Source organism: Drosophila miranda (genome assembly GCF_003369915.1).
Source record: "Drosophila miranda strain MSH22 chromosome Y unlocalized genomic scaffold, D.miranda_PacBio2.1 Contig_Y1_pilon, whole genome shotgun sequence".
In the NCBI taxonomy this organism is placed as follows: domain Eukaryota; kingdom Metazoa; phylum Arthropoda; class Insecta; order Diptera; family Drosophilidae; genus Drosophila; species Drosophila miranda.
This window is the reverse complement of record NW_022881603.1, coordinates 176,760-190,292: the sequence shown is the minus strand read 5'-3', so window position 1 is coordinate 190,292 and position 13,533 is coordinate 176,760. Positions and strand designations below refer to the sequence as shown.

General features: G+C 47.1%; 1 protein-coding gene across 1 annotated transcript; it reads right to left on the bottom strand.

Annotated features, from left to right (window-relative positions):
* Positions 1 to 1,168: 1,168 nt before the first annotated feature.
* On the bottom strand, positions 1,169 to 3,310 carry LOC117189612 (transient receptor potential cation channel protein painless-like; the record flags this gene model as incomplete). Its single annotated transcript, XM_033394733.1, has 2 exons — positions 1,169 to 1,425; positions 1,493 to 3,310. Coding segments are annotated over 2 exons (1,923 nt in total), but the record flags the coding sequence as incomplete, so codon positions are not given.
* Positions 3,311 to 13,533: the final 10,223 nt, after the last annotated feature.

Genomic DNA, 13,533 nt, shown 5'->3' with positions numbered 1-13,533 from the left:
AGATACGCCTGCACCTCGTGCTCTAGGGGCAGCCATCGAGCAGAAAGCAGCAAGCAGTATCCAATCACACACTGACAGAAGACACACGGCCACACGCCCGACACTCCACCCCTCCCCTCAGAGATGTTTGCACTTCCATTTGGGCATCTATTTTCGTTGATGCTGGCATCGCAATACACGGAATCGTCTCTCCGTTTTTGGCCGCAATGAAAATAGATACCGAAATATTCGAAATTCAAAGTCAATTCCCACGAGAGAGAGCGAGACGGGCCTTCTTTTGGTTTACGGCCTTTCTTCTGCCTTTGGCATCGCCCACTCCACTCTCTTTATTTTTCTGGCATTAAATTGGCAATAATATGAACTCGCCTTCTCTTTCTGCTTAGTAGTATTCCCCTGTCGCCGTTAGCCCGCATCCTCTGCGTTCCAGAATCTGCGGAAGTTTCCAGCGGGGGCTACTGGCGTGCATCAGCCGTCGAGTAGATTGAATGGGAACGCTGCCAGCATATATGTACTATGTGTGTCTGTGCCCAACTAACGCAGTCAACTGCGTTCTAGAATGAAATATTAATTCAATGGATACGCACACACAGATCCCCCTTCATCGCTCTCTGTTTCCCTCGGAGGGTGGCAGGGTACTGGGTGTCTACGCTGCTCGGCGCTGGCCTGTATCTAATCGCGCCTGCCTTGCTGTGTACCCACTGTAGATGCATATGTACATACAGTTGTTAATCAATGTCCGTTGATTGTCGCATCGTTGCTTGGAAGGGGAATCCCCTTAATATTAAAGCTGGGATCCTATGCCAGAGCAGAACGCAATACTTTTCATATCCCACCTTGGGTTTCCCTAACCAATCCCATAACTTTCGACATTGACAATGAGGCTTCATCAGCATTCGTTCGCTCACAGTCATTATCATAATGATGATGATAATGATAATAATGTGCATTTGTGTGGTGTGTGACTCTCGCTTAGGACCTGAGCTCAAAAGTGCAATGCACGGCAGAAAAATCAACACGAGCTGATTCAAGGGGTAAGATATGTATCTTTGGCACACCGAAGTGCCGACACTCTTCCAATTCAAGCTTGTTCACAGCCCAGCGATTCGCAAATGCGTATGTGTTGTGAGTATATAACAGCCCATCCGATCCGATCAGGCGATTCATCAGTGAAGATTTTCTCTCCTTTCGCTTTTCTGCCTAGTAGGGTCCCAAGTGTGTGAAAAGCCACGAGGGCGTGAAACTCAAGAAAAGCATGAAGAAAATTACGATTGAACCGGTGACTAGCTCATGGTCTTCCTCGAGCGAACCGACTGCCTTTGTTCAACTGGAACTGGGTCCATCTCGGCCAGTGAGAACTTGCTCGTAGCGGGTCAGCTGATTGTTGCGGACAATGGCGCCGTACAGTTCCGCCTGGGCCTTGATGGCCTGTGGGAAAAGAGAGGGGAGAAAACAGTTGGATAAAGCCGAGGAAGAAGAGGAAATATAAACCCACCTGAGTATCGCTGACAGCCAGACCATTCAGGAGATTGAACAGCACAATGGTCATGAAGAACACAAAGAGCAGGAAGATCAGGTAAGTGTAGACGCTGTCAAACTTTATGTCACCGGCATCAAATTCTCCCGTGAGCATCACAATCGTCTTGATGAGCGCCTCGATGGGCACGGAGAATGTGTTGAAGTGACCATCATCTTCTCCCTCCTTTGCTGGCTCTGGCGTGCTGTCCTTCGGAGAGGAGAAATCCACCTGGGGCTTGCCAAACAGTATGTAGAAGCACAGACTAAACGTAAGCACAAAGATAGAGTAGAGAGCAAAGCTCTTGATGAAGCTGCTGGAGACGGCGCGCAGCATGAGCATGTGCGTCGAAATTGAGAGTACTGGCAGGGAGCCAACCAGCAGGCAGAACTCCACGGACACCAGCAGAATGGTGAAGACGGCCAGTATGCGCTGCGTCTCCTTGTCGTAGCTGGCTTCCATGCAGGTTAGGATCGACAAGACAATGAGATCCACCTCCATCAGGTTCGTGATGGACCTGAAGTACAGCAGCGGCGACATGGCAAGCTGTATGACCTCTTGGATCATGAGATACACAATCCCTATCCAAGAGAACAGGCCGAAGAGGGCAGTCAGGCCTGTGTGGTCGCTTTCGTGGAACTTAAGGAGCGTATGCGTGATAATGGAGGCAGTAAAGAGAGAGTAAAGTGGAAAGTTCAGATAGAAGATCACCGAGAGGCGGTGCCACTTGAGGAAGAGGAAACTCGAGATAAGCGGGTGCTGCAGCAGGTAACGCAGCTCCTTGGAATCGGCGATGTATGCGATTGGAGTCATCTCGTCCTCCAATTGGTGAGGATGGCCAATGCTCCGCTTGTCCGACTGCCCGGGCTCTCGCTGGCGTCTCATCAGATTCTTGTAGTTGATGATGATCTCGAAACTCTTGTCACCGGGCTTCTCCCCGTTGGTGGTGATGCAGGAATCGAAGTGCTCCTCCAGCACTTTCGGGTCCATCTCCTGTATGGGAAGATCTCCGAACGCGCTTCTCGCCCCGATGTACGCTCCCTGCCGTAGAAGCTCCTGTGCCACCTTTGTGTTGCGATACTTGACCGCATAGGAGAGTGGCACCAGGCCAGCCTTGTCCGCCTCATTGATGTCCACACGATCGCTCTCGAGCAGCAGCCGGAAGCAGCGCTGGTGGTCACAGAAGTCGTCCAGCGGCTGCTCACCCAGGCGACTGATAACCGCGTTCAGCAGCTTGGAATGCGATGTCAGCCTCAGCTGCGGATGCTTCAACAGCTTCTCTAGCGCCCTGTGGTTGCCCCAGATTACGGCCAACTCCACGGGGCTGATGTCGCTCAATTTTGAAGGATTAATGTTGATGCCCGTCTCGAGGATGGCCTCAAAGGCTCGCTGCTTGCCCCGCTTGATACTCTCCGCCAGCAGGGACTGATACTCCTCCTGGTTGGCATTGCATTGGTTGTCTGCGTTTCCGCTGACGTTCTGGTGGTACTCCGCGAACTGTTGCTCGAACTGGTTCTCGTCTCCGTCCCGCAGCGTGCGGAGGAGTCGCTCGCAGTCGATCTCTGCTCCGGCCTCGCGCAGCTCCGGCAACGGCAGTTCCGGATACTGATCCCTCAGCATCTGGCGTACCTGCCCGTTCCGATAGCTGTCAATGTCCAACTGTGGTTGTTTCAGGAAAAGTCGGATCAGCTCCAGCTTAGTTCCTGCCTCAATCTTTCTATTCTTCAGCACATGGTGGAGGGGCGTGAACTCGCCCTGATCCACCAAACCTGCTCCGTACTCGAGCAGCAGCTGAATGCAGGAGCCCACCTGAGAGGCATTCGATCGTCCTGGCGATTGGCCTGGGCACCGCTGTCCAGGGCAGTGTGGAATTCCCGTATGTCCCGATTAGCGAGGGCTGCGCTCAACTGGCCCTGCGGATCGATGAAACCGCAGTTGTTAGAGCTCATTCTGCTGTCTGCGAAGAGTCAAGTGAGAATGGGGAGGATGAGCTATGTCTATGTGGGCTTTCGTTAATCTTATCCAACCCACGCTGCGTATGAGTAGCTTCTAATGCCGTTTCTATGAACATGAGGCCAGAACCCGCATTGTTAGAGCTCTGCTCTGGTCAATGGAGGGAGGTCTGACCCAACAGATGGTTTCTGTACAGACCTTGAAATGGCCGAAACAAAAGCATGAGAGTGGACCGACCCCCGCAACAAACGGTATTTGACAACGCTTCATGCTACGATGATTTTCACACAAATGACTGTCTGTCCATGGAGCTGGCCAGCAGCTGGAGGCAGAGCCACAGTCAGAGCCACAGTCAGAGCCACAGTCACAGCCACACCCGCAGCCGAAAGCTACCCCACAGGTTTCTCGAAAAATAAAAACCAAATCTTCGTTTTGGGGGCAATTAAAGAAAGCGTCTTTAGGTGGTTTTTGTGGTACCCGAACTACAGACTTAATTTGCCCTCCCGTGTAGTTATTAAATTATAACAATCCAACTGAAGACAAGGTAAGACAAGGCCTGAGAAGTACTCAGGGAGTGGCTTGATTGTTCAAAGTGATCTACAAATTTGAATCAAGTTTGGTGTTCGATCTCGCTCGCCTTTTGGTATATCAAAATTTAACGATCATAAAGAATAATCATAAAATAATCGACACATCAATATCAATTAGCAATCAATTGGTTACGCTTTATGCTTTGAATACTGTTCCGAATGGAGCTTTAGATAAAGCCCTGGGCAGTGCTGAAATCTTGCGATTTATAGGCGGCTCTTTTCGTAAATTTCAAGGCGGCTTCTTCTGTGGGCTCAACGTCTTCTCCGCTCTGTTGTGTTCTGTTCTGTTCTGTTCCGTTCTGTCTGCTGTCTGCTTTGATGCTTGAAATGTGTGAGAAATCGGCTAATCACACATGAGACCTGGCTAATTTGAATATTCCCCCACTGATTGTTTATCAATAGCCTACGAATTGGGAATCAGGAAACATCGTCTTCTCTTTTGTAGGTAGCTCTTCGGCTAATGTTGCTTTAGTATGCAAACAAATTGAGGATTGTAAATGACGCCCCTGGGGTCAAAATTTGTCGTTGATAAGATAAACAGAATCGCACAATCACCTTCCTTAATTGGCCCTTTATTTGATATTTTCTTGTCTCCCATCTTAACCTCTTCCCCATTCTGGTATTTGTTTTTCCACCTGAGTACGAGTATTTGCCCAAGCAATTGACAAACAACTTCATTGTTTGTCCAAGCTGAAGCTCGACCCAAAGTCTTACTAAGACATCGGATGACAGAATGGCGTAATATCACAATAATTAACAGAAAACTTAACAGCAAACGATTTCAAAAGTGAGCAAATCCTCTCTCAGTCGCATCTGATCCTAGCAATTAAGAGCACTACTTTCAGAAATATTGATGTAGTCAAGGTAATCTATACTTATTGCGAAAAGCTTCGGAAAACACAAATTGCCCTTAAACTCTTAAACATTTGCTTCATCTACGGAAACCAGTCGAAATCACAGAGTATACGGAGTCTGGAGTTGAATTTTATTCCCCCTTCTCTTGGAGCTCACATATGTATATACTATAACTGTTAAGCTATTAAGCGTTTTTAACAACTGTTGCAATTTGAAGTTAATGAAAGTCGAGAGGCTGTTTATAATTCACAATTTATTTGCATATGTAAACCAACTTATCGCGTATGTACATATGGGGATGATTGGGGCGAACGATTGATGCGAGGATGTTAGTCTAATAGCTGCGACGATTAGCTCAAGACTGCCCATGCAGTCTGACGGGCCAAATTGCCGGGCCCTATGCAGCAACGCGAGCGAGAGCGTATGAAAGCCCGAGAGCGTTAGAGCTGCTCGGGGACGCTGTTAAGCCGAGTCCGAGAGATTGCGACATAAGGAGACGAAAGATTTCCGCTGCATGCGCATATGCGGTAGCAAATGATCTTTGCAGTGGGGGCATTGGGAACGACAACACCAAAATGCATTTCCTTTGGGCCGCACTACTGGCAATAATTTAAAATATTTAAGCTGCTTGACCCGACATACTCCCCCCGTTGGAAGCCTGACTTTCAACAGCATCTTTAAGGGCCAGCAGGCACAGCTTGTTGACGGCGCGCTTGGTCATTCCAGATGACGTCTTCAGCACAGCAGCTCGGGGAACGCCATCTCGTCCAGGCAAAAGCTCGACCACTCTCGCCAGCTCGATGAGGAGACTGCTCCCCTTGCCCGCAGTGACTTCATGTCCTCCCATAGCTGAGTACGCTGGACTAGTCGTAGCAATACCTGGGTTCCATGTTCAATGTCTGAGACAGTGAGTCCGGGGCGCCGAATTCGGTTGCAAAACTTGTGAATGTATCCGAAAACGCGTTGCAAAGAAGCAAATGAATTCGCATACTTGGAATCAGCAATAATGTCCATGTAGGGCGATTTGACCAGAAGAGCCTTCCGACGAAGTTCAAGGGCTGGCTTATCAGGTAGCACAGTGGGTGGCCAGTCATCTGAGGAGCCGCAAAGAAATGGAGGACCATGAGCCCAAAGAGGTGACTCATTCAGCTCAGTCGGATGAGCCCCTCGAGACAGAATGTCGGCTGGGTTTAAAGCTGTGGGAACATAGCGCCATTCCATTTTTTCGGTCATTTCCTGAATCGTTGACACTCTATTTGCAACAAAAATATTAAATCTTGACGGCTCGTCCCGAATCCAAGAGAGCGCAGCGGCAGAATCACACCAACAGTAACACCTTCCCTTGAATACATTCATTCCAGCTATCTCAGATATGAGCCTAGCCAGCAACTCCGCTCCACAAAGCTCCAACTTTGGTACTGTAAGTGTCTTCAAAGGAGCCACACGAGACTTGGCACAAAGTAAGTGACTGCTGAAATGCTGACCCTTGGACACGACATAAATGCATGCACCATAAGCCTCGATGCTGGCATCGCAAAATCCGTGAACTTCCAGCGTAGAGTCTGGAAGGAGCACAAGCCGAGGAAATTCAAGTCGACGAATCTGACCAAAACTGGTGCATATTTCCTGCCACTCGGTGTTCAGTGCGACTGGAAGGCTTTCATCCCAGGACAACTTCTCTTGGCACAAACGCTGGAGAAAGATTTTGGATTTAGTAATTACGGGACCAGCTAGTCCGAGAGGATCGTAGAATCGCGCTATGGATGACAAAACAGAGCGCCTGCAGGAATTCAAAGAAGATTGAAGGGCCGAGAACGAAAATAATAGTAGATCAGAAACCGGATCCCTAAAGTTTTAGTCACATGGCTGCCATCGTCGAACTTCAAAAATGTTTCCTTGTCCTCTTCCGGACATCCAGCACAGCAGGGACGTTCGAACACCATTTCCTCAATCTGAACTGATCTCTAGACAAAATTCCAGTAGTTTGCTCCCGAATCCGGATAGCCTCCTCCTGCGAGCTGGCTCCAGATATCAAGTCATCCACGTAGAAGTCACGGCGAAGGATTTCAGCTCCAACTGGAAACGCCATCTGCTCGTCTATTGCCAACTGATGCATCGCTCGCACAGATAGATAGGAGGCAGGCTTCGTCCCATAAGTAACGGTGTCCAATTGAAACACACGCAAGTCTTCTTCCCTGGAGTTTCTCCACAGAATACACTGCAAGTTGCTATCCTCGGTCGAGACTCTTACACAACGATACATCTTACAGATATCTCCCGTAATCGCAACGGCGTATGACCGAAATCGAGCAAGAATATGAAACAGTTTGGGTTGGATTACGGGACCAGCCATTAAAACGTCGTTCAGGGAATATCCAGATGAGGTTGAAGCGGATCCATCAAAAACGACGCGAAGCTTGGTCGTAGAACTATCTTCCTTCATGACGCAATGGTGAGGCAAAAAATATCGGCAGTTGCTGATTGACTGGGTAGGAACCTAAGACATATGGCCTAAATCAAGGTACTCCTTTATAAATGCTGCATACTGAGATTTAACATCAGGGCGACGATCTAACTTTCTCTCAAGGGTCAGGAATCTACGAAGCGCTTGATTGATTGATTCTCCAAGGAGATCCAAATTATATTTTGCTGGCAGCCGAACACAATAATCGCCTTTATGTAGTCGACGGAAATGCTGCACAAAGTGTGCTTCACAATCTAGCTCTTCTTTGGTAGACTTTATTATTGGTTCGATGCAATTTTCTACCTCCCAAAACCTCCGAAGAAGCACCTCAAGCCGATCCTCTGGATCATCAACGAGGAACCTTTTAAACGCGAACAACTTCCAGACACGACCCATCCCAAGCGCGTTTTCTGAATTGACGGCAATCCTGGCAGTAGCTTGACCTGACCAACACACAGGAGCTCGAAAAACAGACTTGCGCCAATTAGCAGATCGACGCGCTGCGGCTTATAAAACTCCGGATCAGCTAGTGGTATGTTAGATGGAATGTTCCAGTTTTGAGTGTGAATTCCAAAGCTTGGCAGTCGATCGGTTATTCTAGAGGCTACAATGGCAGTGATGAGAGTTGAGTAATCCGATGAGCGAGAGTGCAGGCTAACGTTGACCGAAAATCCATCCGTGACGAAGCTAGAGTCGCCTATTCCCGAGACTGCAGTCGATGATTTCATTTTTCGAAGCTGAAGCTGATTCGCGAAACGAGAAGTTATTAGATGCAACTGAGAGCCGGAATCCAGCAACGCTCGGCAGGGAACTAAAACTCCGGAACGATTTTTGACTAAGACCGTGGCCGTGGCAAGTAAAACAACACCATTCCTGAGATCTTGGGCAATAAGGGCAGACGAGGTAGCCGCTGAAGTAGAGGGCGCAGTGGTATGCTCAGACGGCGTAGACTCAGACAGTGCAGACTGAGATGGAGTATACGGCGCTGATTTCCCTTGGACTGCGGTATCTTCAGGGCTACCAAAATGAAGGAGGGTATGGTGTCTACCCCCGCAGGTACGACAGTTGCTCGAGGTGCACTGAAGTAATCGATGCCCTGTTCTGAGACAATTTATACACAACGAAAGCCGCTTGGCTTCTTTATGGCGATTTGTGGGGGACAGCGCTTTAAACTTCTGGCAGTGCTGGACCTCGTGAGCACCATCGTTGCACAGCGCGCAGCGTGCTACGGCTTGGTTCGTTGTAACCAACGTGGACCTAGAATTATTATGCTTTCTACTTCTGCCCACCTGATTGCTCAACGCATAGCTTGCCATAGAAAAGTCCATCGTCTCCAATGATCTGCATCGCTGCTCCAAGAACGAGGCCATAGATTCCCACGACGGAATTAAAATTGCGAATGCGGGGTCGTTGAATCGTTCCTCCCACTTCTCTTGGCTCGCTGGATCCAGTTTTCGGAGAATTTCCTGCACGACGATGCATCCTGCGATCTGCTCAGTGGTGCCCAAACCCTGGAGCGCGCGCATATGTGAATTGAACTTGTTGGAAAGCTCCCGAAGCATGACCACTGACCCAGGTTCCACAGCCTGGAGCGCCAAGATCTCATTGATGTGTGCCTGAAAGACCAATCGCCGATTATTGAATCTGTTTTCCAAGAAATCTAATGCCACAGCATAATTGCCATCTGAGATTTCCAGCGACCGAACAGTCTCCAATGCCGAATCCCGCAGACAGGAACGCAAATGCTGGAGCTTTTCTATGTTTGTTAAGTCCGGATGGCTGTCGATGATGGTGGCAAACATTGAATAAAAGTCCGTCCAGTTCGCATACCCGCCGCTAAACGTCGGCAATTGTATAGGAGGCAGGGATGGTACTTGTCTACGGTGAGGTAGAAATTGCGAGCCGGCAAGCTCAACCGTAGTATTTCCTCCAGCCAAGGTAGAATAAAACGGCATGCGGCCGCTACTCTTAGCCATTTCCCTCATAATCGCCGCCTTCAGCGAGCTTGCAAGTGCCTCAAAAATGTCACACAAACCACTGTGAATTTCGCTTCGATCCAATTCCTCAAGCTCGCCGTGAAACATCTCAAATTTGCTGATCAACTTCTCGACTTGCTCTTGCTTTGCATGTAGTAGTCACAGTCTGACGACTCATTCTGCCAAGCGGTAGCTAACCTTTTCATTTTCTCGCATAATTCCGTTGACTTAAGCTTCAAAAAAGACACCCTGTTTTGCTCACTGGTCATTGGAATTTCGTTAGCAGCATTAATTTCCATGGTAGCGGCAGCGTTAGCAGAAAGACCAACGTCTCTAGCGGTAAGATGATCGCAAAGAGTAACACGAGCAATAGACGACAAGAACCGAGCCCAGCAAGCGAACAGCTATGTACGAACTGTATATACAAAGGCGACCGGTGTAAGAAACGTTTCTTGCGGGAAGATGACCGAAAAGAGAAGCGCAAGCCAACAGCTCCGTGCACTACCGAATATGCAGGGGAGGCCGGTGTATATATGTATGGATAACTTATGTGGTCGATGACACTGGTTGAGATGGCAATTAGTTAAGATCTTTGAATGCTATATTAGTTTGTGATTGCACTGATGGATTATTTATTGCACAATCACGTCGGGGTCACCAAATGTTAAGCTATTAAGCGTTTTTAACAACTGTTGCAATTTGAAGTTAATGAAAGTCGAGAGGCTGTTTATAATTCACAATTTATTTGCATATGTAAACCAACTTATCGCGTATGTACATATGGGGATGATTGGGGCGAACGATTGATGCGAGGATGTTAGTCTAATAGCTGCGACGATTAGCTCAAGACTGCCCATGCAAGGGCTGACGGGCCAAATTGCCGGGCCCTATGCAGCAACGCGAGCGAGAGCGTATGATAGCCCGAGAGCGTTAGAGCTGCTCGGGGACGCTGTAAAGCCGAGTCCGAGAGATTGCGACATAAGGAGACGAAAGAATTCCGCTGCATGCGCATATGCGGTAGCAAATGATCTTTGCAGTGGGGGCATTGGAAACGAAAACACCAAAATGCATTTCCTTTGGGCCGCACCACTGGCAATAATTTAAAATATTTAAGCTGCTTGACCCGACAATAACACTGGTAAAAAAAAAAGTACTCGTATCACTCTGGAATTTGAGAATAAAGTGTGTCACAAAGGAAAGGGAGTCCAACGACATTATTACTAGTTTTAAAAGAAAAATAATAATGAGATTATCTTCATTCGCGATTCGAAAACTGTTTCGACTTCTCATTTTTTCTTTGAGTGAATTTATATTTATAAACCTTTCAGCCCTGTTCTTCTTTCTGTCTGTGGGAACATCTGAAATTTGGAGACTGCGAGAGCTGGAGCCTAGGAAATTGCCCAACAAAATTGGCTCTGAGTTGCACACCGAATCCTCTACTAAAGTTCTTTGTGTTGGTGCAGCTGCAAAAGTGAAATCAGCAAATGACAACACTTCGGAAAGAGTAAGTAGAAGGGGGACAGACGTGATTAATGTAAAGTTTTTAACGCGATAAACTGAATATGTATATGTCCAGCTGCACAGGATCAGCCGCGTTTCTCCGATCGTCTGTCAATAATTTATACTATATACGTACTGTCTTACACTGCTATAACATTCTCACATGATATTTTACCATACCCTTCCCGAATACGTGATGTGATCAGATCGAGAGATCCTCTAGCTGCGTGGGAGGAGGAGATCAGAGTAAGCACTAAACTAAATTGCTTGTCCATAAAGTCTGTTTTTTGGCAAACTGTGCTTGGATTGTTTATCCAATTTATGGCATTATTATACCCGATACTCAAAATGAGTATATTCTTAATCAGCATCAATAGCCGAGTTGATTGAGCCATGTCTGTCTGTCCGTCTGTCCGTCCGTCCGTCTGTCCGTCCGTCCGTCTGTCCGTCTGTCCGTCCCCTTCAGCGCCTAGTGCTCAAAGACTATAAGAGCTATAGTAACGATGTTTTGGATCCAGACTTATCTGATATGTCACTGCTACAAGAAAATTTCAAAACTTTGCCCCGCCCACTTCCGCTCCCACAAAGGGCGAAAATCTGTGGCATCCAAAATTTCGACGATACGAGAAAACCAAAAACGCAGAATCGTAGAATATGAATATATCTTCTAGAGGGCAAATTCTGAACCATATCGTAAAATTATTATAGCCAGAATCAAGAATACAATTTCATTCTTTCTCGCTCTCTCTCTCTCTAACACACAGGTTTCATGGTCGGTTTTGCCAATTGCAAAATATGAGTTCAAGGATCTCAGAACCCATAAGAGCTAGAGCAACCAAATTTGGTATCCACACTCCTGTGATATCGGACCTTGACCGTTTTGTGTCAAAATTTCGCCACACCCCCTTCCGCCCACGCAAAGGACGAAAATCTGGGGCATCCACAAATCTCAGAGACTATTAAGGCTAGAGTAACCAAATTTGGTATCCGCACTTCTGTTAGATCTCACTATAAAACGTGTATCTCAAAATTTCGTCCCACCCCCTTCCGCCCACACAAAGGACGAAAATCTGTTGCATCCACAATATTGCAGATTCGAGAAAACTAAAAACGCAAAATCATAGATAATGACCATATTTCAGATTGCTGAATCTGGATCAGATCGGATCATTTTTGTAGCCAAAAGAAAGAAATCAATTTTCAGTATCGGGTATAAATGTAGAGTTGCGGTCTCCGCAGCAACTCACAACGTTCCCCCTCGTTTTTTTTTGTACATTCTCATCGTTTTGCTGCACTTAATGAACAACAGGCGATGGTCTGGCTAGACGCTTTGTTTACACTTGGCATTAAAACTGGAAAAACGAAGGGAAATAACCAAAAATTCTAGTATGAAGAAAAAAGAACTCGGGTGTGGCAGAAAAAAACTACAATCTTGATCTACAAATGAAGTATTTTTACAGTGAAATATATACTTGACTTGTAGTGAAACGCAGCCCCGAAATTGTCATCATAAAAACTTCGTAATTAAGATGAATGCGTGAGGAGATGGGGGTGGAGCTGAGACCAGGCATGACTTCATGCTGAACCGCCTCCGGTTCTAAAGTGGATACACACACATGGATCGTATATACATGCTCTATATTGGGTATATACATATGTACTACTCGTACTCGCTGTGCACTTCATAAACAATTGGCTGGCCTACATCATGTACTCGTACAACACACAACAAAAGATTTGAGGGGGTGTGTGTGTAGTGGGAGAATTGGGGGGGATGTCAGTCAGTGCCCCGCACGTTTCGATAATTTCCAATAATTTAATTAAGCCCAGACGAGGCGGCAGTACTGGGACTTTCACGATTCTCCCCGGAACTTCCAAAAGCCCTGAAAATGGCAAGATTTTCACAAAAAAATTAGTTAAAGATCACTTTGATTTAGCACCCCTTTTGGGACTACGCCCTTGTGTCCCGCTAAAAGTAGAAAACGAATAAACAAAAGCTTTGTGGGCGGAGCCAGATCGGCAAACGAATGAATCCAGCCAAAGATTTAGGTAGTAGTCGTATATGGGGAGGGAGGGAAACTGAGACCTGGTATGTGAGGACGGAAGCACTCGACGCCAAAAGTCCATGCAAATGAAGCGACGCTTGGATTACTCCCGAACCCGATTGGGTAAACATGGAACTGGACTCCGTTTACTGCTGTTGCACACTATCTGAGGGGATCGACTGATGGTCAGGCACGATTATTTCGTTTATTTCTTATATATTTTCTTTTCTTGAAAGAAACAATAGACACTTGAGAAAACGAGCCACCTTCGGCGTTTCCTTTTAGGGCATCAAAAAAGTGATCGTGACCATTGCCGGCCCACATTCGAAAATCGTTTTTCAAAAACTCTCGTTCGTTCTGGCGATGATGTCACAGTTTGAGTGTATATATATAAAGTATATATATTCTTGATCAGCATCCATAGCCGAGTCGATTGAGCCCTGTCTGTCTGTCCGTCCGTCCGTCTGTCCGTCCCCTTCAGCGCCTAATGCTCAAAGACTATAGGAGCTAGAGCAAACGATGGTTTGGATCCAGACTTCTGTGATATGTCACTGCTACAAGAATATTTCAAAACTTCGCCCCGCCCACTTCCGCCCCCACAAAGGACGAAAATCTGTGGCATCTACAAATCTCAGAG